Here is a 22,527-nt window from a genome sequence, read left to right on the forward strand (position 1 = left end):
TTTGGCTGATCACAGTGTGAGTCCCAGACTTGACAGGTTGAAACTCACACTGGGTGTGTATGTGTGCATGCTCCAAATCTCAAGTGAGAAAGGAAGAGAAGGGATCATGGCATGACCATCCCCCAGGGGGTGATTTCTCACTTTGTCTCTCTCTCTGTCTCTGTGTCTACAGCAAGCACATTAGCCCATAGCAAAAATCTCTCTTTAAAAAAAATTACATTAGTTACTAAGCCTATCAAATCACTAGATCTTGTCAGTGACATGTTCAGAACAGCAGCATATATGAACATATATTAAAATACCTTAGTATTTTGAAAACTGCTTAAATATAGTATATTTCCTTTGTGTGGTATGTTCTTCATTTTATGATTCCTTTGTAAGAACACAAAAAGCTTATTCTCTCCTCCAGTGTTATGTGATATTTCACGATAGGCTTTTTTTTTTTTTTTTCTTCTTTCTTCCTGTAGGGCGCATGCACTTGCCAGAAAGACAGAGACAGAAAGCGAGAAGTCACCCCCCGGGGGGATGGCCACACCACAATCCCTTCTCCTCCATTCTCCTCTCGGGATCTTGGGCACACATGCACACATGCCTGGTGTGAATTTAAGCCACCAGGTCTGGGGCTTGAACCACGGTCAACTACATGAGAGTTCAAAGGCATAGCCATTACACTAACTGCTGGTCCACCTCATTTTCTAAGTCAAAATATGAACTGTATGTTTTTTGTGATTCACCCACATGTAACACACACACACACGCACACACGCACACACACACACACACACACATTTTCACCTTTTATCTTAGAATGAATAGATTTGAAAATTTCATGAGAGGGCAGAAGTGGTGAGAAAACGGCATTAAAACTTAACCTCATTTATTTCTTTTGTATGTTCAGATTACAGTCTGTTAATAAATTGTATGAGTATTTACTGTGATTTTTGATGACTTCTGTTCATATTGAAGAATAAGTGTATTTACTTCCATATTGAATCTGAATTTTTCTTTTTTTGAATTTTAGGGAACCTTAAGTAAATCAGAATGGGCAGCTACAAGTGAGTATATTGTCAGTGTTGGTTGACTGACAGTTTTAAAGATTCTGTTTTATTGATCGTTAAAACCCACATACTGAAGAATTTTTCGGACACATTTTAGACACATGTATTTTCAAAAATAAGTATACCAATAACTATATATGTCTAATCCTCCTTGCTTGCATAGCTTTTTAGTATAAGAAAAAATATATGCAGGATGTTACTTAACAAATTTTCACAAGCATACATCAATATTTTCATTGCCTACTTGTTAGTTAATAGCCATCTCTGTTGAGGTCTTTAATTTGGATTTTTGTTGGAATCTTTTATATATAAAGTGCTTCCATGTATTTTATCTGACTCAGCCACACATATTGAGAATGAAGGCATAAGCCAGGTACAGTGGCAAGTGCCTAAAATCCCAGTTACTTGGGAGGCCAAGAGAGGAAGATTGCAAGTTTAAGGTCAGCCTGGGCAGCCTGGCAGGACCCTGTCTCAAAAAAAAGAGAAGAAAATTGAAGGCATAATCCTTGAACATTCAGTGACACAGAAGTGAGGAGAATATCATGATATAAAGACATCCTGAAGTGAGATCCCTGTCTCTTCAGAGAGAAGCCTGAGGCCTACAAATCTGTGAAACCCTATGGTTCTTCAGCAGAAGGATGTTGAGGAATAGTCAGTTTGCAGAGTTGTGCTGTTAAGATGATAGTAATAAGATGATAGTAAAAATGTGGTTCCCCTAAGGACTTAAAGGGTATTGTTTAAATGTTTGTTCATTGATGATCTAAGATGGTCCATTTGTTAAACATTGAGTGTTAACTTACACAAAGTTCTATAAAGTGGTTTTGGGTGATAAAAAAAGTAAACAAATCTCTGCCTTCTAGAGGTATGCAATCTAATGGAAGAAATAGATGCCAGTGTACTATCAGGCAGACTTTTACGTGCTAAAGTTACTGTAATGGGAAATGTAAGTGAAGGATAGTTTTATGAAAACTAGTGAAATCTAGGAAATAATCATGATAGTTGATATTTTTGAGTGTTAAGTGTGTGCCAGGCACTGTTCATTTGTTGTAACTTATTTAGTCTTCACAACAACTCTGAGTAGAATATTACATATTATACCTCCTTTTTAGAGAAGAGAAAAATATGACTCAAAGAATAGAGGGTCTCTTAGAATTAATGGGGTTTTTTCCTCTTCCAAAGCTGCCTGAGAGCCTAAGGATTTTCACCAAATTATGAGCAAGACTGAAATGATTTTTATTTGCCCTGAGGATGTGAGAAATCAAGCTCTTTTATTTCTTTCCCCTAGGTATTTACTTGGTTTTTGCCTTTGAGAAGCAGAAGTGAGCACTTAGGCAGTGGCCCCAGAGTGGCTGTACTCCATCCTGCACGGACTTGAAAAATCCATCTTGGATAGATTTGACAGTTTTCTGGTTGTTTAATTCTAAATGTGCAGGATTCTGCCAGAAACTCCAGTGTATAAATTCAACATTTGCTGTCTGTGACAGGTGAACTTTTGTGTGTATATGTAAGTTGGGAACCTTATCTTTAGAAATCTATTTTTAAGTAATGTTCTGAGAATTCCATTTGTCTCTATTCTTGCTCGTAAAACTTATATGATTTGTTAAAGCAATTGAACTCTTTCCACAGTGCTCTGCTTTGTTCAGTATATGTTTACAGTATTAAATTTATTGCAGTTGTAGAATTGGTAAGAGCATTCTGGTTTGCCAATGTGTGTGCTCATTTCCGTAATTTCATTATATATGTTTTTCATGATTAAATGGATTGCATTCTCTACAGTAATTCCTAAGTATTTAATATGTATTACTAAAGTTACAAATTTAAAATTTAATTTTAGATTATCATAAAAGTTACTTAGCATTTTAGCAGTTTGTTACATTTCAATATAAATAACTATTTGATACAATTCTGGAACTGGCTAGAACATTTTAGATTTTGGAATTTGGAGGCTGTCTCAAGAATTTCCTACCACAGTTGTAATTAGACACGTTTACCTTTTTCCTTGAACCAGTTATTTCCCAGTCATTCTTGTCAAGCTTTAGTGAAAATCTCTCCTGAAAACCTGTTGCATATTATTTTCCAAACTTATACATGAGACTGCAGTAGGAATGTGGGGCTTTAAAGGAAGCAGTTAGACATGAGATTAATTATCACTGATGATAGATCTAACTACTGACACTGTGTACTCACTTCAGTCCAGAAATAAGCAGTATCTGTTCCTCTTACAGCGTAAGTGCTTTGTGCAGTAGAAGCCATTGCTTAATCGCCATTCAGAATTTCTCTTTGCCATTTTAGGACTATTATAATTGTCATTAAAATTATTACTTATATAGTTCACTGCTTTTCCAAAACTGATGTCTGTGTAAACTGTTGTCTATACTTTTTATCACTGTTTAGAAAATGTAATAGTTTTTAGATTTAGTGAAAAAGTTAAAAATCAAAGAACAATTATGTAAAAAATCATTTACTTAAAGTGTAGTTTGCAAAAACACTACTTTCTAAATTATCCAGAGTACTCCCTTTAAAAGTCTCTAATTTATTTATATTTGTTCATTGTAGTGTTAGAAGAGTATACTTTTTAGCAGGAGAACATGGATTTTCTCACTCATATTTCTTCTCCAAATCTCTCAATTTCCAAACTGTTCCAATTTGCAAAAGTTAAGTCTTTTCGCCTTAGTGATGATTTGCTTTCTGTCATTTGGGAAATAAATAATGGTGCATTTGACTCTGGTGGTTGCCACTCACCAAGAGAGTTTTGGTAAAGAGGGGAGCTCTTCCTGTTACACATTCAGATTCATTTTAGCTCTGGGGATGTGCCAGGAAATGTTTAGATAGTTTGATAGGTACAGAATGCTAATTATTAATTCCTGTCACAGTTCTCATTTAGTGTTCTTAATTCGTAATACAGGTATGTATAGCCTCATTCAGCCCTTTCCATTCCATGGGTGATTCTGGAGAGAAGAATCCCCCAAAGGATGGAATAACTGGAGCAGAGAGAGAAGTAGGGTGCAGATCCTCGGGTTTCTGTGAGGAGAATGGAGCAGAGAGCACTAGGCTGAGTCTGAGAAGGGCTCTGGAGTCCATTGCCGTAAGGACGGGAGAGGCTGCTGGGGGCCACCCTTGCAAGGCATTGAGCTTGGGCAGCCACCCTCTTGAAGCTTCCTTTTCCTCCTTACCTCATCTGTTTTTCCTTCACTCTGCCAGTCTCTTTGCTTCTGTGAAGTGTCTGGCAGTGACTCAGGAAGAACTATTAGGAAAGGAATGGAGAAGGCGGCTCCTTCTTGCATTTCCCATCACATGGAGAAAGCTGGCAGGACTCTCCACTGTGTGCCCTATGGTCTAAATGTGGGGTTTTCCATTCAAGACTTCTTATGAGAGCACCATGGCTTTTAAAGTTGTCTAGGAAGGTCAGCTGCAGGGGCACTCTCAGATCAGCCATAAGGTTTATCCTCCTGAGGACGAAGCAAGAAATGACAAATAGTCAAGAGAAGGCACTAGCGGTCTTGATGTTCAGGAAGAGAAGCAGGTGGTTTCCGGTTACATCTAAGGGCCAACATCCTAACCTGTAGAGAGTACAGCCAGCCCACTGGACTGGGCCTCCTGTGCCTTTAGTCCCCATTGAGCACTCTGGGCCTGGGGACTCCCAGAGAATCCTTCAGAGAGAGAAGTCACTTAGAAGAGGCTCCTACCTACTCAGGGAGTGGATTGTGTGTTGACTGACAAGGAGATAGCAATACAGTCTCAGTCTCTCCCTCTACCCCACACTTAGGAGTTGAGGAAATATAATCACTGTCTGACTTCCAAGCGTTAGGATCAAAGCGAAAATGAGCAGATGAGATGAACTTTGGGGCAGGGTTGATGTCAGCAGGGGAAAGCAGAAAAGCATTGTTCACCATGAGATGCTCATCTTTCCAGCTTTTCTAGCCCTTAAAAGGACTTTAGCCTTGTTTTAGGTTATTTCTATTATGTTATTTTGATACATATTCAAGTATCCTTTTAATTATACTGATGAAGGTTTAGCTTTTTGTCTAGGTCTGTCTGCGAGGTGGAAATGCCAGTGTAAGTATTCTAGCTACTGAACATTATTTTTTTGCTAACTAACTGTTATCTACCTCAGGCTTTGTATATTTGGGTTATCTTAAGCCAGTCACTACAAGGTCTCTAGGTCTGCAAAATTCAGGCCAGACTGATCCAAAGATTAGGGTCCATCGCAGAAGTTGCACCAAGCCTGTGATGTTCGGTGGTTCATTGATCAAATAAGAAGCATAGGTGAATGATGTCACAGCCTCTCTAGTTGTTACTATATCACATTATGCAATTTCCTGCCGTCTGATGGAGCAACATTCCTGTTTCTTTGAAGTCATCCAGTATACACAGTAGCTGCTATGCTTATTTAGTGATATATTTAGATATACATGAGACTGGTGCTAGAGGGCTATCAGTTCTTCTCTTTCCCTCTTCCATGCTTCCCAGTCCCTCCTCTGCTCCCATTCAGGTATAACACACTTGCTGAGGAAATCCAAGTCACCCAGAGTACTCTGCAGTTTATGGGTGGTAACTGTGGGTAAGCCCCAAAGCCCTTTGCTCTGTAGTCTTACCCTGACCTGTGCTTCTTGGGGACAGCATACCTTGAACAAAATTGAGTTGACACCTAACATTTAATAAGCTCCTATGTTGGGGGCAGCAGATGGTGTGGCTATGCGGCTAGACTCCCACATGGCTAAATGTAGTTCGAATCCCAGACCCAGTGGCTTGAAAATCACAACTGGGTACGTGCATGTGCATGCTCAAGATCCTGGGAGAATGGAGGAAAAGGGATTGCAGCATGGCCATTCCCACTGGGGGAGATTTCTCATTTTGCCTCTCACTGTCTGTCTTTCTAGCTACTGTACATGCCCTAAGTCAAAAACCTCTTTAAAAAATAGCTATGTATGTCAGTCATTTTCATAAATGTTTTACATGTGATAACTTAATCTTTCTAACAACTCTGAGGTAAGCACCATTGTCCCCATTTTAATGATGAGGAAACAAAGACATAGAGAGGATACAAGCTTGCTCAAGACAAAGTCACGATTTTAACCCTCCCACCCTAAGTCAGGCTGCTCTCCAGTTGTATGTTGTCTCCAAGGATGTCAGGCCCTGCTGTCTCCTTGCCCATCCACTGCCTTTACTCAAGAAGATAACTGCTGAAGCTCTGTCCTTTGGGTTCAAAACTAGGTTGCTTATTTAAATGTTCCTGAAAGGAGAGGGCACTTGAACACATGGCTGGAAGGTAAACTTGGGTTTTATAGGTTGGTGGACTTGTTTCTTCAGTAGCCAGACATAGCAGATCCAGCTTCATCTGCACATTATGGGAAGGTTCTCTTCCTACCCTCACCATTGGGAAGTCACAATTAGGAATTAAGAGCTCTGCTGAGAGAGTTGTAGTGACAGGAAGAGACCAAGAGAGAAGGAAAAAAATGTTTTACGGTCTGAGCTGAGTCTCTAGGCAAAGGCATATTGTTTTGTTTTAACTTCTTATTAAAGTGTAACATCCAGACAGACATGTGAGTGATTTTCAGGAATAGAACATATGCATACAGCCAGCATCCCCAGAGCCTTCCAGACTCCCTTCCAATCACTACCTCCCCAGGGGTAACCACTATCCTGAGGTCTAAGAGCATAGGTTAGTTTTGTGTGGTTTGGGCTATTATGTGAATAGAATTAAACGTTATACATTTCTATCTAGCGTCTTTTGCTCAGCATTGTTTGTGAGTTTTTTTGTGGCATGTTATTTGTACACAGTTCTTTCTCATGTTTGTATAGTATTCCATTTTGTGAATAAACCACATACTATTTATCTGATGGGTGTTTGGCTCATTTCCCATTTACTGACTGGAAGCACTGCTCTAACTATCCTAGTACATGAATAATCTAGGTCCACATTGGTGCCTAGGCATGGAATTGCAGGGTCATAGTATGGACTTTATGTTCAGCTGTATTGAATGCTGCCAAGCAGTGTTCTTTCCAGAGCTCCAGTTACACACTCACCAAACTAGGTAGTATCTGTCTTTCATTTTATTCTGGCTGGGGTGTAGTAGTAACTTATGGGTTTAGTTGTTGTTACACTAGTTGATCATGAGATTGAGTACTACTCTTATGCGTGTTGGCTTTTGATCATTCTTACGTGTGAAATAACTTGCTCATTTTTCTCTTGGGTTAACTATTAAACATTATTTTCTTTTTTTCTTGAGAGAGAGAAAAACAACATCACAAACAAGGTCTTGAGGCCGTAATCCACCCTCCACTCCCCAGCTCCCCAGCCCCCCAGCCAGCCCTGGTTCATAGGCATGTCCATGCCTGATATACTCTGGTATGCCAGCCTCCAGATGAGAACCCAGAACCTTCCCAAGTGGGGTCAGCCTCACAGAGTGTTACGCTGCTGATGAACCATTGACCAGCCTCATGCTGAGAGTTTTTCTGACCACACTTTCAGCTGCTTTGTGATATCACTTTTAACTTTCCTCTGGACTTTTCCTTTGTTTGCTTTTCTTTTTCACTGGCAAGATCTTTTTGCCAGACGTCTCTTGGCTCTTCATAGCTTTCCTCTTTTTCAGTCTTCCTTGAGTACCTAATTTATTGAGCTATTTTAAAAACAAACAAACAAAACTTGTCTGTCAAGCTCTTGAGGAGATACAAGTATGTGTCCTACCACTGTGTCCAATAATTGAACACACCCTATCGGGCAGTCAAAGCACCCAGAGAGCTGAAGGTATCTTTTTTTATGAGTGGAGACACTCTACTATAAGTGGTTTGGGGCCATGTGAACTGAGAGTTTCTTGGATCAGAAAACATCACCAGGTCTGAAAGTAGCACAGAGGACTTTAGCCATGTTTTCAGGTTTGGCAATGGCCACCTATTCAGAAAGCCATGGCTCAGATCAACAGCTGGTTTACTTGAAATGACATGGGAAGAAATACCTGTGTGTTCTTGGCCCCTTCGTCACTGTGGATTACTGAGATGCCTGTCAGCAGAGTTCCTTGTGGCTTCCCAGCTACAGATTAGAGGACAGAGTCATCCATTTCCTTCCAGTACATCGTTGCCAAAGGAGCCAAGCTGAGGCTGCATGGGCAGGGTCAGCCTCTGAGGCCCCTCCCTCATTTGGCTCTCCTCAATTCACATTTGACTCCTATGCAGGCTCTGACTTGGCCTCTTGTTGCATCTGGAAGCCTAGAACCTCATGCTTGGGTCTAGGGATTGGGTGGCCAACACAATACACACTGTTCTTCTTTTCCCAAAAATGTTTTTTTGTCTGGCTTTCATTCTGTCAGAGATACCTTCTTTGGGAGATCAGCAGTAATTCTACCCATAGACAGGTCAGCCTTAAACTTTAGTGTGCATCTGGCTTATATAACTTGGCTTAATGCCAGGCTAAGTAAGGTGTGGCTTATTTATGATTTTTCTGGGAAAGGAGCTGTGGTTTTCCTGGAACCACTGTCCCTCCCATTTTCTGGCCTTATCATGATAGTTCCAGTCATTGCCATGCTTATTCGATACTGTGATGGTGCAGGAGGGCAGGTCATCTAGCATCCTAATAGTGTGTGCGTAGCATGATGAGTGTAGAGGTTAGGCAGCAATCCTCCCAGGCTATCTTGGCTCCAGCTGGTTCACACCTAGTCTCTCAGCCACTTCTTGTCTGTCAGATTTATTGTTTTATTGAAGGTGTTTAGAATGTCCCTCCTGTCAGTTTGGAACATCCCTCATGTGAGACCCCTCTTGCCTTTCCTTGGGCAAGTGCCTCCTTTGTCTCCCTTTAGTCCTGGCCTTTTGGCATCTCTCCTGACTTCCAGAATCCTGTGCACAGCTGATAGTAAGCAGCATAAGTCTCTTATTAGAGGAGACTCTTTTGATGTTTCCTTAAAGGCACTAGTCACCAACCTATTGTTTCTTAACAGGAACCTCTCACCTTCCTGTCTTCATTCATACTGTTAACTTTGTCTGAATTCACTTCACTGTTTTCTTTATCTAGCTAATTGCTACTTGGTCTTCAAACCTCTTCTCAAGAGGGCAGGTTTCCACTGTGGGTTTGCACAGTTTTGTGCAGTCTCTCACATCTTCACCAGATAAGTACCCTGCTCAGCTGCTCTATGCAGCTCTGCTTCTCAGGAGGCTCCGCCCAGCTCCCATTCCAGCTGGATTCTAATTGGGAGGAACTAGCGTGTGATGAGAAGACGGGAGGAGAGAAAAGTTAGTTGTCATTCCCATGCCCTTCCCTGGCCTGGATCAGCCTCAGTTCCTTCCCATGCAGCTGATGCTGACTGCTGTGTGCCTGTGTGTCCTTGATACCAGTGCTCGCTCCCCTGCCCCTGGCTTCCACAGTTGCTGCATTCCACTGCCTCAACGTGTCCCTGCCTCTCCCTCTGTGAGTAGTCCCTTCCTTCATGTCTCTTCAGTGGATCTATCTGAGCAAACTCTGTTCTACTAGGATTTCGACCAGTATGTTACACATGTTATCTTAAATTCTGGGTTATATCATTATCATTTTGAACTCTCTCTGCTTGACTTGACTACAAACTCCCTGAGGACAAAGTGGGCCTTACTCATTTTTATGCCTAAGGAAACCCAGCTCTGAGCTGTGTAGCAGGAGCCCAGTGAGCATTCATATCATTGCATTCAAAGACAAAGGGCAAATAATGAAATAGTGATTAAGCTTGTGGATATCTATAACTTTTTATAGAACATATATGTGACAAATACTCTGAGATTACTCTCAAGATGAAGCTTTAGTAAGAGGAAATATTTTCTAAATATTACTTCTTGGAATTAGCCTCCTCTTAAAATCTATTTTCTGTGGGCCAGCAGGTTGGCATGGTGGTTAAGGCTCCGGCCTCCCACATGGCCAGCTGCTGTTTGAGTCCCAAACCTGGTAGCTTGTTTTCCCTCCTTCCCTCCTTCCTTTCTTCCATATCGCTCTCTCCTTCTCTTTTTCTCTCTCTGGTGAGCACACATGTCTTATAGCAAATTTTAAGATAATAATAAAATTAAGTAAGTATTTTACATTTCTTTTTTTCTGGAAATAGAAATTCATGTCAAGATACTATATTATTTAACTGATGTAGCCCATGGTCATTTTACTGCACAAAAGGCTCATAAATTCAGTTAGAGAAGGGCATGCCATTTTAACTCCCATTCACATTAATAAGAACCTTATTTATTCATATACAGAACTTGCTACAGGTTTTTACAGGTACAGAACATTCCATTAGAAAACAGATTTTTCAAAATTACACAAACTAAAAAAAATTGGAGAAGAGGACCATCCAAACTTTAGATTTGGAGTTCATCTACTTTTAGTTTTTCTTTATTAAAAACTGCCCGTTTTCTTCTCAAGCTACTGAGTTAGGCTGGTAGAAACCTAGAATTGCCACTCCCTATGTATTTTGTGATCTTGGGCATATTCTTCACACTGAACCTCAGCTTCTACACCTATAAAATGGGGATCATAGCACTTTCTTTATAAAGGTAAGAATACATGTCCCAGGACCAGCAGGTGGCATGATGGTTAAGGTGCTGTAGTCCCATGTGGCCAACCACGGTTTGAGTCCCAGACCTGGCGGCTTGAAACTCAACACTGGGCACGTGTATGTATGCCAAAAATCTGTAGAGGAGAAGGAGTTGTGGCATGGCCATCCTCCCTGGGGGATGATTTCCTCACATTCCCTCTGTGTCTCTCTGGCAAGCACACTCACCTTATGGCAAAAACCTAAAAAGAATACATGTACCTGGCATCTAACATGCACTCACTGTATAGTAATTCTCAAATTTCTGTGTGCCTCAGAATAGCAGCTAATTTTAGGCCCCTCCCTTCACTCAGCGATTCTGATTCAGAGACCTGAAGAATGCTCTGGCATCTGTGTTTTGTAATATGCTCCTTAGGTAACACTGATGCACGTAGGACATGGACCAAATCTTAAAAAATACTTCTGCGGGCAGTAGGTGGCATAGTGGTTAAGGTTCTGGACTCCCACAAGGTCAGCCAACTGCAGTTCAAGTCTCAGACTTGGCAGCTTAAAAATCATGCCAACATGTGTGCTCAAAATCCTGAGAGGAGAATGGAGGAAAAGGGATTGCAGTGTGGCCATCCCTTCTGGAGAATGATTACTCTTTCTCTCTGTGGTGAGCACTTGTTACCCTATGGGGAAAAAAAAAGAAAGAACTGTAGAACCTATGTCATCTGGATGATAAACTTACCACTGAGACTTCCCGTGACCTGCCCATATTTGCTACATAACAGTCTGTCACATCACATGATGAGGTCAGACTTTTTCTGATGCTTCAAGTTCAGTCACTTGACATCCACTCCTCTCTTGGCTCTACACACATAATGGATTATAGATCTTCAAGCCCTCCTGTCAAGATTCAAAGCCCTGAAGAGACACTCTATGGCCATCCTGTGTCGTGAGCAAATTTCCCCTGTAAGGAAAGGAGGGTCTAGTATTCCAGGTAGTAATTCCTTCTCTTCTCATTTAAAGCTAATTATTCTTCAATAACTGGATTAGGGTCTACAATCTCCACCATTGGAATAAAACATCGGACAAGGAATCAGGTAAGTGGTAGAGCACCAATTCAGGGATGCAAAAAAGGATAGAGCCCTTGTCCCCGAGGTAACAAGTAGATTTCACGCTCATGTTATTAGCGTATTCTCCATTTCCACCCCCTTTCTCCCTTTGCAGGCTGCCGCCCACTTTACGTGTGTATTTCTAAGGATCTCTCTCTCACACACAGACTAGGGGACTTCAAAAGGTTCATGGAAAGTGGAATTAAAATACAAGTTTGTGCAAAAGTTTTTTTAAACTATGCATAATTTTATTTTTCATAATATACACTGTCCATGAACATTTTGAAGACCCCCCTTATATTTTGCTAATGACTGAAGGATCTCTATGGAGGATCTCTTCATGTGCTTGTTACAAATGTACTGTCTAGTAAAGACGCTGAAAGCCTTGAAGAGATAAGGTCTTTCCCTGTTGCTAGCTCTAGCCAACCCAGCCACATCTGAAAAATAACTATGCTGCCATGAACAAGTCATCTCTGCAGGACTGGGTAAGGAGATAGCAAAGTGCTGTACTGGGTAAAATAGCACATAGTTCCCCCTCGCCTCCCCTTTAAAATCCTTGTCAGATGGGGACTTTGGAGATGGTTGGTCTTTGTGCATTAGTCTGCTGTCTTCCCAGTTTGCCAGATTCCTGCATAAAGCAAAATTTCCACCAACACTTGTCTCAAGTATTGGCTCTTGAGTGGCAGGCAGCCAGATTTGGGCTTAATACCAGAATCCCAGTAACAAGACTCGAACTCAGATGTGGATTTTGAAACTATCAGACTAGGTTTTAAAATAATTATTAATATGCTAAGGAACTTATTGGCAAAAGTGGGGGAGATGTGAGAACAGGGGAATCATAATCATCTTTATCAGAGAGGTAGAAACTATAAAACAGACCAGAAGAAAATGGTAGATATAAAAAGCACCGTAACAGATGAAAAATGACTATCATGGGCTCCTCTCAGACTGGACGTGGCCAAGGAAAGAGGGAGCTTGAAGATACATCAATAGAAACTTCACAAACTGCAAAGAGACAAAAGAATGAAAAAAAAAAAAAAAGGAACATCTTATCCAAGAGCAGTGTTACTAAAAGTGTAACGTGTGTACTGTAGGAATATAAGAATTCAATGTATGGAACATAAGATGGAGAAACACCAAACTAATCAAAAGAAAGCCAGGGGACCAGCAGATGGTTACAGTGTAATGGTAACATTGCCATGTATTTGACTGCTTAAATACCCGATGTGTGTATGTGCCCAAAATTCCAAGAGGAGAATGGAAAAGGAATTGCAACATGGCCATCCGCCCTGGGAGGTGATTTCATGCTTTCTGTCTCCGGCAAGTACATGCTCTCTATAGCATAAATCTCTTGAGAAAAAAAGGGGGAGGTGGTGTGGTTAAGGGCGCTGGACTCCCACATGGCCAACTACGGTTCAAGTCCTGGACCTAGTGGCTTGCTTTCTCGCTTTCTCTCTCACTCTGTCCCTCTCTGGTCAAATTAAACTAAATAAAGTTAAATCTTAAAAAAAAAAAAAAAAAAAGCTGGATTAGCCATATTAATTTCATACAGAGATTTCAGAGCAAGAAAAGTTATCAGGGTTAAGTAGGGGCATTGCATAATAATAGATAAATTCTCCAAGAAAATATAACAACTGAATATGCATTCATAATGTATCTGATAATACAACATGAAGAAAATGTGAGACAGGTGAGGTGGTGATGCAGCTGTAATGCAACTGACCCCACTTGGGAAAGATTCTCAGTTTGCATCCTAGGGTCTCCCTGAGCATGTGATCTGGACTGGCTAAAACTGGGGAGTGGAGGAGGGAAGGATCATGGCATGAAGATCCTGTTGAAGGTCTCTTTCTCTCGTGGGTTAATAAATTTTAAAGAGATGTGAGGTAAAAACTGGCAGAACTGCAAGGAGAACACAAAATCCACTATTATAGCTGCAGATTTCAACACCCTCCTATCAGTAAGTGACAGATCCAACAGGCAGAAAATCAACGAGAGAGCTCTAAACATCATGAATCAACTGAATCTAATAGAAATGTATCGAATACTTCAACAACAGCAGAATACGTATTCTCAAATTCATGACAACATTCATTCTTTGATGAAACTTTAGTAAGTCTCCTGAACATGCAGTTTACCGACGGCAGATCTGGTACAGGGGAGACTTAGCCATCTAGGATCATAGGCATGGGCATGTATGCTTGATATGTATAGGGAGACCTCAGGACATGAACCCAGGCCCTCCCATGTGATTTTCAGCATTGTCAAGTATTGTTCTGCTACTGTGCCACCATGGCTAGCCTAACATGCATAGTGATGAGAAGCTATAGATAAGCTTTCCCAATAAGATGGGAACAAAACAAGGATGTCTTGGGACCAGCAGTTAGCATAATGGCTATGTCGCTGAACTCCCATGTAGTCGACCACAGTTCGAGTCCTGGACTTGGTGGCTTAAACTCACACCAGGCACGTGTATGTGCGTGCCCAAGATCCAGAGAGGAGAATGGAGGAGAAGGGATTGTGTCATGGCCATCTGCCCTGGAGGGTGATTACTCACTTTCAGTCTCCCTGCCTTTCTGGTGAGCGCACGCGCCCTAGAGCAAAAACCTCTCAAAAACAAACAAACAAACAAACAAAAAAACACAATGTCTTCTGTCACCTTTCTTACTCAACATTGTACAGCAAGTCCTGGATAATGCAACAAGATAAAGTGAAATTAAAGTTATAAGGATTTACAAGGGGGAAAAAAGAACTTTGTTTGCAGATGAATGGTATCTATGCAGAAAATCCCAAAGAAACCTCTAATAAGTGATCATAGCCAGGTTATAAAAGCTGCTTTCTTTTTTCTTTTCTCCCCTCCCCCTTGGGTTTTGTTTTTTTTTTTTTTTTTTTTTAGGACACTTCAGAGAGACAGAGATGGAGAGACAGAAAGTGAGAAGTCACACACCACAGGGGGGGATGGCCACGCTACAATCCCTTTTCCTCATTCTCCTCTTGGGATTTTGGGCACACACACACACACATGTGTCCGTAGTGAATTTCAAGTCACTAGGTCTGGGATGTGAATAGCCATCAACCATATGGGAGTCTAATGCCTTAACCACTATACCACCTGTTGGCCCAAAAAGTTACTTTCTTACACCAACAATGAACAACTGGAATTTGAAATTAGAAACACATAATTTATATTTGTACACACACACACACAAATAAATAAATGATGAAATACTTAAGTATAATTCTAACAAAATGTGTATGCTATGGGCTGAATTATATCCCCTTCAAATTCATGGTGAATCCTGACCTACAATGTGACTATTTCTGGAGCTAAGATCTTTAGGAGGCAACATATATTAAATAAAATAATAAGAGTGGGGCCCTAATCTAAAATAACAGTGACTAAAATAACAGAAGAGGAATAAATCTCTCATGAAGAGAGCCCTCACTGGGAATTGAATCAGACCTTGATCTTAGACACTTCCCATCTTCTAGACAGGGAGAAATTTCTCATGTCTAAGCCACCCAGCACATAGTATTTTGTTGGGACATCCTATCTTAGTCAGTTTTGAGTTGCTATAACAGAATACTGGAGACTGATTAGTGAAGAAAAGAGATCTGGTGGCTGCAAAGTAAGATCCGGTGGCTTCATCTGGTGAGGACCACATTCTGCGCCACAACATGCTAGTGGAGTGAAAAGGGAAATGGGTATGGGTGAAGAGAAAGCACATGTGAGTGACTGGGCTTGTTTTATAATAGCCGACTCTCTCAGATACAAATTCAGTGAAAACTCCCTCCCTCGACATGGCATCAATTTACTCATGAGGGACCTGCCCTCATGTCCCAAATGCCTCCCACTGGGCCCCACCTCCCAACACTGTCACATTTGAGATAAAATTTTAGCATGAGTTTTGGTGGGAGCATGCTCAAACCACAGCACGTCCTGGTCAGTCTAAGGCAATGTACAAAATAAGACCTATGTGAGGAAACTACAAAGCTCCAGTGAAAGAAGTCAAAGGTAAAAATAAATGGAGAAGAATTCCACATTCACAAGAAGGCAGTGTAGGGGATGTAAAATATCTTTCCTTACTCATCACTAGCTTCATGGATGAGGTTCCTCCATTTCTCAGACTAACAAGAGAAAAGTATACTAATTAATGCAAGTTTTATGTGAAGTGGGAGCTTTCATAAAGAATGCCATAAAAAAACTGATAACCCATGTATTTTTTACTTGAAAAGTGGATAGTCATGGAGAGATATGATTGATTAAAATGTATGATTTAATAATCAACCAGAAGAAAAATTAGTAATACCTAGTTTGTTTAGAGATAATAACATTTCTGTGTCTTTAGAGATAAGGATGTCCTTTCCTCTGGGTACAAGGACAGTGCTTCTCAAATGAGGGTCTTATGTCCTACTTCATGGGAGAAGGTCAGGAGAAGACCAGAGAGTGATCTTCCTAGGTTTTATGGAATGCTTCAGAGAGTGAGTGTAAGAGAAAAGTAAGAGTGACCTTGCTTGTGTGGTTTCCTCAAATGCAAAGATACCATATTTTGGATTAGCACGTCCTGATTCCCATCATAAGTCTCAAAATTGTTAAGGTGTCAGTTAAGATGTCGGTTCTTCCCAATTCAGTCTAGAGATTCAACCAAAATTCCAGTAAGTTATTTTGTGAATATCAATGAACTCATTCTGAAGTTTATATAAGAAAGGTAAAATACCTGGAATAGCCAACACAATACAAAAGCAAACAAACAAAACCAAAAAAAAAAAAAAAAAGTTAGAGAACTGGCACTACCTGGTATCAAGAATTACAACAAACCAGGAGTGGGGAGAAAGGTATCAAGGAAAAAAAGACTTGTATCCAAAAGACTCTTCAAAATCAGCAATAACATGACCATCACAATTGTAAAATGGGCAAACAATGAAAACAGACAACCTCACTGAAGAAGATACACAGATAGCAAATAGATGTTCAACATCATGTGTCTTTAGGTAATTGTAATTTAAAATAACAATAAAATGCTACTATGTTCCTACTAGAATGACTAAAATCGCAAACACTGTCAACCTCCAATGCTGGTGAGAATGTGTAGAAACAGTAACCCTCATTCATTGAGGATGGGAATGCAAAACGGTATAGCCACTTTAAAACACAGTTTGGAGATTTCTTTCTTTCTTTCTTTCTTTTGGAGAGGTTTTTGCTATAGGGTGTGTGTGCTTGCCAGACTGACAGAGACAGAGAGACAGAAAGCGAGAAATCACCACCTGGGGGGATGGCCATGCCGCAATCCCTTCTCTTCTATTCTCCTCGGGATCTTGGGCACGTACGCACACACGCACGGCATGAGTTTAAGCCTCCAGGTCCGGGACTCGAACCACGGTCAACTACATGGGAGTCCAGCGACATAGCCATTACGCTAACTGCTGGTCCAAAAGACAGTTTGGAGAGTTCTTAAAAAACTAGTCACAGCCTGCCATAAGATACAACAATAGCACTCCTGAGTATTAATCGAAGTGACTTGAGATCTTATGTCCACATAAAAAATAGGCACAAGAGTATTTGTAGCAGCTTTATTCATGGCTGGAAAAATCTGAATCAAACAAGAGACCCTTCAATAGTTGAATGGATAAACAAACAGGTATATCTATATATACAATGGGATATTATTCAATGACAAAAAGAAATGCCTTATCAAACCATAGAAAGATCTGGAGAAAACTTAAATGTGTATCACTGGGACCAGCAGATGGCATAGTGGTTAGATCGCTGGACTCCCATGTGGCCTATCATGTGGCTTGAAACTCATGCTGGAAAAAAAAAAAAAAAGGAACTCACCTAGTGGTGATGTTCCTGGAACAGAACATAGTTCTATTTTTTAGTTTTTTGAGGAACCACCATACTGTTTTCCATAATGGTTGTACTAATCTACATTCCCACCAATAGTACACAAGAGTTCCCCTTTGTCCATGTGTTCACTAGCACTATTTTGTGTGTGTGTGTGTGACCTCAGGTCTGGGTGAGGTATATGCCAGGCCACAGAGTCTTGTTGATGGAGTGGGGGAGGTTTCAACCAAGAGCAGCTATAACTGCTATAGATTGCAAACCAATGTCCTCAGGCCCCGTGTGAAGTGCACACAGTAGGTATGGTTCCTATTGATCCAGGGGACAGAGTCACTAGTGGTAGTTACTGTCCGAAGACCCTGGGAAGGGCATGTGTGCTTCATGTGCATCAGTAGAGTGTATAGGATTGTGGCAATGGTGGTGGCCGTGAGTCAGGAGGCATTTGGTGTTCTCAGGATCTAGGTAAAACACATCATGACCCCTCTAGCTGAGGTTGCTGTAGTGTTCTCAGGTCCAGGCAGGGTGTGTACCTATTCAGTGAATAGGGCTACAGGGTCTCACAGGGGTAGTATGCTGGGGCTGGGTGCTCTGGGCCCTAGATGGGGCTCACACAACACACAGAAACTATGTTAGGTGAGTGAGCAGGGCCACTGATGGCAGCTGCAGAGGTGGGAAACTGAACTCGTCAGTCTCTGGGGAAGGTGCATATTGATTTTTCAGATTATGGGTGGGGGTTGTATCTGGAGTCCTCAGTATCTAGGAGGGGAAGTGTCCAGAGGTCTCAGTCTCCAGTGTCTGGGGGAGTCTCTAGTGAACACTTGTATTGATCCCCCAAGTCCACCCAGTGTCTTCCTCACAGTCATGCACTCTTTATCCTATAGCGTGCAGGGTGCTGTGTGGGCTTAGGTTCTTGGGTCGCTGCTCTATCACTGGGTGCAGCTGTTAGCTAGGCTCTGCTGCCTTTTGTGTGGATGCAGTGGGGTGACATGCAGGATCTCAAGGATATGGAGGTGCAGGGTCTCCTGACCTCCAGGGTAGGATGCAATGCTATCTGTGATTCTTTATTTGGAATGATCAAAGATGTCTTTATAAAGTCTCTTCATGACTTCATTCTAAATATACAGAATAAAAAAATGGTGTCAGCTCATTCATGAGACACCAATCAGATTTTCCTTATACTGCCTCAACATTTAAAGATCAGTTTCCCCAGAGGGAGTGCAATGCATTGTAAAATGGCCTTTTTTGGAGGATGAGAAGGGCTAGGCAGGATAACATATTCAATTGTACCATGATAGACATACAAGACTGTTAGCCAATTTAGATCATTTATATATATATATGTGTGTGTGTGTGTGTGTGTGTGTGTGTGTATGTGTGTGTGTGTGTGTGTGTGTGTGTGTGTGTATATATATATATATATATATTTTTTTTGTATGACCTCCATGCTGGCCCTCTTCAGTGGTATTTACGTCGCTGCTCGTGTTCGAGTTCCTTATAGGAAAGGCAGTAGCTGAAGAGCACATAAGCAGCCAGCATCATAGAAACCCCAGCAACACCCCCTTTCTTCACGTTGACGTACTTGTTGTAATACCGGTAGTAACCTCTCTGAAATGCTCCAGCAATGCCTTCAGGGGTAAAATCCCGCATCAGTATCCAGCTTGGCAGCTCCCCGAGTTTGACATCCATGAGTTTCTTTTCCTTTACTGGTACGACTGACGCCATCTTGGAGTGCTGGTGTCCGCTCCATTTATATATGTTTTGATGGCAATCATTTGTGACAAGCCTAGAAAACTTGACATATTTAACATACTTAGGAACTTTTTTATGTGTGGTAGATTTCTCTAATCATATCACCGGGTTTTTTGAAAGTAACAACTAGGGCAATTTAAGTTGGCTGCTGCCTATCACATCCCATCCTAATAAAATAACGACATGAATGGAATTGAGGCTGGATACCTTACCTTAACACACAAAGGAAAAGTCTGTCAATGCAAAATATGGACTAAACTGCTTTCGGGGAAAAAGTTTTAAAAACTGATCCAGGTTGGAAAAAGGAATTTTCCTTTCTGGTTTGGATTCCTCCCAATTTAAGGCAGAACTCACTCATTCTAATTTCTGCAGTTAAAAACTTTCTCTGCTTATTTTTTTCCTCTGAGTTCAACCGTTGTTGGATTCGTTTGGCATAACTTTGTGCCATGGAGTTAATGATAGACAGGATGAAGTAACACACCATCACAACGACCAGCTTCTCAAACATCCAGGACAACCAGTTTTCTCCCTGTGGTGTGCCCATTTCGCTTTTGTGGTGTAGCCTCTGCCACTGAGCCTCCAGGTATTCCTGGAAGGGCTTCTGCAGACATGGACCTATGCCGGGGACAGCACCAATGAAAGCCACCAGCTGCTCCACTGTGTGCTTGCTGAATGTTGTTACGGCAAAGGTTTTCTGCATATGCATTTTAATTATTGCTTTTCCAATCGGAGTAGCACCAAAGAAGGTCCAAAAAGGTACTAAAAAGTGTCCACGTGTTATTCCAGCTAGATCAAACAGGATTTGGAATTGACACACAGGCCAAAATTCCAAAAATCCAACCTTCTATACTAGGTTTTGAACTGCCAGTTTAGCCCAGGAGGCAAAGTCTTGTGCAGTCTCTGCATGTTCCAGCATCTTTTCAAATCCCTGATACTCTTCATCATCTGTTTTAGCACCTGAGAGGCGAGCTGCCCTGGCCATGAAATATGGAGGCAGCTCTCCAATTGCCGTACCAATACCCCACATGCAGGCCTTGATGCTAACTTTTGAGATGATGTTCCACAGAGAAACAGCTCCTTCAATGCCTTCTTCATCTAGACAAATAATCTGATCAGGATAGGGTGGTTCAGGGAAATTAACTGAATTGTATTCATAAGCAGCTAATGTAACTGAAGCTATATGTGGACCCAGATAAAGCAGAGGTGTGCAGTCCTGTTCCAAGCCCAACAGAAGACAAAATCCCTAAGCCTATCCAGTAGGCATACAAGAGAAATCATTTCTCTGTACATTGTACATACTGTTGGTGTGCTCCTTCAATATAATATGTAGGTATAAGCACAGCAAGCAGCAGTAAAAAAAGACACCACAATGCTTTGACAATGCCATCATTTTGAGGTCCATTCCTTCAAGATTACAAGGATTTCCAGAGAAAAACACTGCAAGGTAATGAGTGACTGTCTTCACAGGACAATATTCTGTCTTCTCGATCCCTCCTCTCTTTATTCACTGAAGAGGGGTCTGTGAAATTTCCATTATGTTGTTCCTTGTTCATTGCTACATGGCTCTGGTCACAATTTTTTCCCATTCTCTGCCATTTCGTCGATCAGTAACTGGTGAAGAGCCCCTCTGACCCCGGCTTCTCCGGATCTCAGGATCCTGGAAGCAGCTGCTGACTGACTCTCTCACTAGCTGTGATTCTTCTCCTAAAATGATGCTCTGCCATTGGAGTTTGGGTCCCCAGAACAGGGATCACTCAGCATCTGTTCCTGTTCTATGGACCTGCATAGACTCCAGGAAACGACTTTTACTAGCTTGGAAATCTGTGAGGACTATGAGAACTTTTCTGTAGCCACAACAGCAGGCATCTGAGGCAGCAATGGGAACTGCATGTGGAATTTTGTTTACCTTTTCCCCTCCGTGGGGAGCTCCCTGGGTTTGAGTCATTCCCATTCTTGGATGAGCAAGGCATTGACACACAGGCTATCTGTGACTAGGCTCCTGGACCACACAGGCCTTGGGACCTCACCTACAGTGGCAGAAACTGTAGGTGAGGTTCCATAGAACTTACAAATGACAAATTCTCCCACAACACATGATCAAGGGGCAAGTGATGGCTCAGTATTTAGAATTTACTCCTTTTTCCCCAGATATCCACACAGTCAAAACTATATTTCATTTCCCTCTCTATTTCTTCTTCCTGCATCTCTGTGTCTCATAGGCTTCTCATTCCTTCCTTGCTGTGCTCCAGTGTTCCCTTCTCACTCCTGCTTTCAAAGTGAAACTATTTATCAGTCTGGTTTTGGCCTTCTCCATGGAGAGGAGGTATGCTGGATGTCTCTAGTCTAACCTGTTATGCTATATGTAAGTCATCTGGTTAGTAATCCATTCCTGGATGCCATGAGGGCAATCTTGAATTTTAAACAGCAAATTACAAATCATTAGTTAATTCACCCATCTTACCTTGGACACAAATCAATGTAGACTTCCATTTATCCCAGGGAACGAGGGAACTGCTCCAGTAAAATACCGTAGAGGCTCTTTTCTGTTACAAAAATATTCTAGGATAAATCTTTTCTGGCTTTCATATATTTTAGCCAAACAAAACAAAATTAAAAACTTTCTGCAATCCTCAACCATAGTAACAGAGGAGAACTGAAGTCACATCAAATCAAAGTAAGCCTTTCCATATGGAACACCTGTCCCCGCTTACATAACCAAACATTTTGTTAAACAGAAAGATACTTTTTCATAAAGATATACGAGTGAGTGTAGGTATATCAGAGAGTCTAGGTTAGCAATGTTGAGAGCGCAATAAGTTTCTCTGGCTCTGGTAAACGCTTCTCGATAAGTTTTGACAGTAAATAAGTCATTGTCTACCAGTTTTAAAGGTATCTTAGATGAGCAAGGCATTGACACACAGGCTACCTGTGGCGAGGCTCTTGGACCACACAGGCCTTGAGACTTTGACTACAGTGGCAGAAACCTATCTGGGTACAGTTCTATAGTACTTACTAATGACGAATTCTTCCACTACAAATGATCAAAGGGCAGGTGCCGTTGGATTGCTGTCTAGAATTTGTTAATATTTCTCAGACATCCAGACAGTCAGGATTGTCTGATGAATAATTCATAGAAATCATTTCTATTTGTATTGGCATATTAAGCTTGATGACTATCCCCGTCTGAGCTCTTCTAAAGAGATCAACTGTTCTCAGTCTCGCCAATAACAATAACTCTGAGAAGCTGTATCTGGAACCATATTTCCCACCTCCACCTACTAAATCCC

The 22,527-nt window shown here is 41.3% G+C and overlaps 1 protein-coding gene and 2 pseudogenes across 4 annotated transcripts in view; 1 reads left to right on the forward strand and 2 right to left on the reverse strand.

Moving 5' to 3' along the window:
* The window catches only part of RNMT (RNA guanine-7 methyltransferase), a 34,171-nt gene extending 28,366 nt beyond the window's left edge, over window positions 1-5,805 (forward strand). For all 4 annotated transcript variants that reach the window (XM_006164065.3, XM_006164067.3, XM_027766506.1 and 1 more), the window contains exons 10-11: window positions 1,022-1,055; window positions 2,344-5,805. In XM_006164065.3, coding sequence (XP_006164127.1) covers window positions 1,022-1,055; window positions 2,344-2,381 — 72 coding nt within the window. In that variant the 3' untranslated portion in view covers window positions 2,382-5,805. The remainder of the gene's footprint in view (window positions 1-1,021; window positions 1,056-2,343) is intronic.
* Window positions 5,806-18,929: 13,124 nt separating this feature from the next.
* On the reverse strand, window positions 18,930-19,253 carry LOC102491136 (ATP synthase subunit f, mitochondrial pseudogene; annotated as a pseudogene).
* A 240-nt stretch (window positions 19,254-19,493) lies between these two features.
* Window positions 19,494-21,191, reverse strand: LOC102499019 (vacuole membrane protein 1 pseudogene; annotated as a pseudogene).
* Window positions 21,192-22,527: the final 1,336 nt, after the last annotated feature.

Source organism: Tupaia chinensis, unplaced genomic scaffold, assembly GCF_000334495.1.
Source record: "Tupaia chinensis unplaced genomic scaffold, TupChi_1.0 Scaffold143584_1, whole genome shotgun sequence".
In the NCBI taxonomy this organism is placed as follows: domain Eukaryota; kingdom Metazoa; phylum Chordata; class Mammalia; order Scandentia; family Tupaiidae; genus Tupaia; species Tupaia belangeri.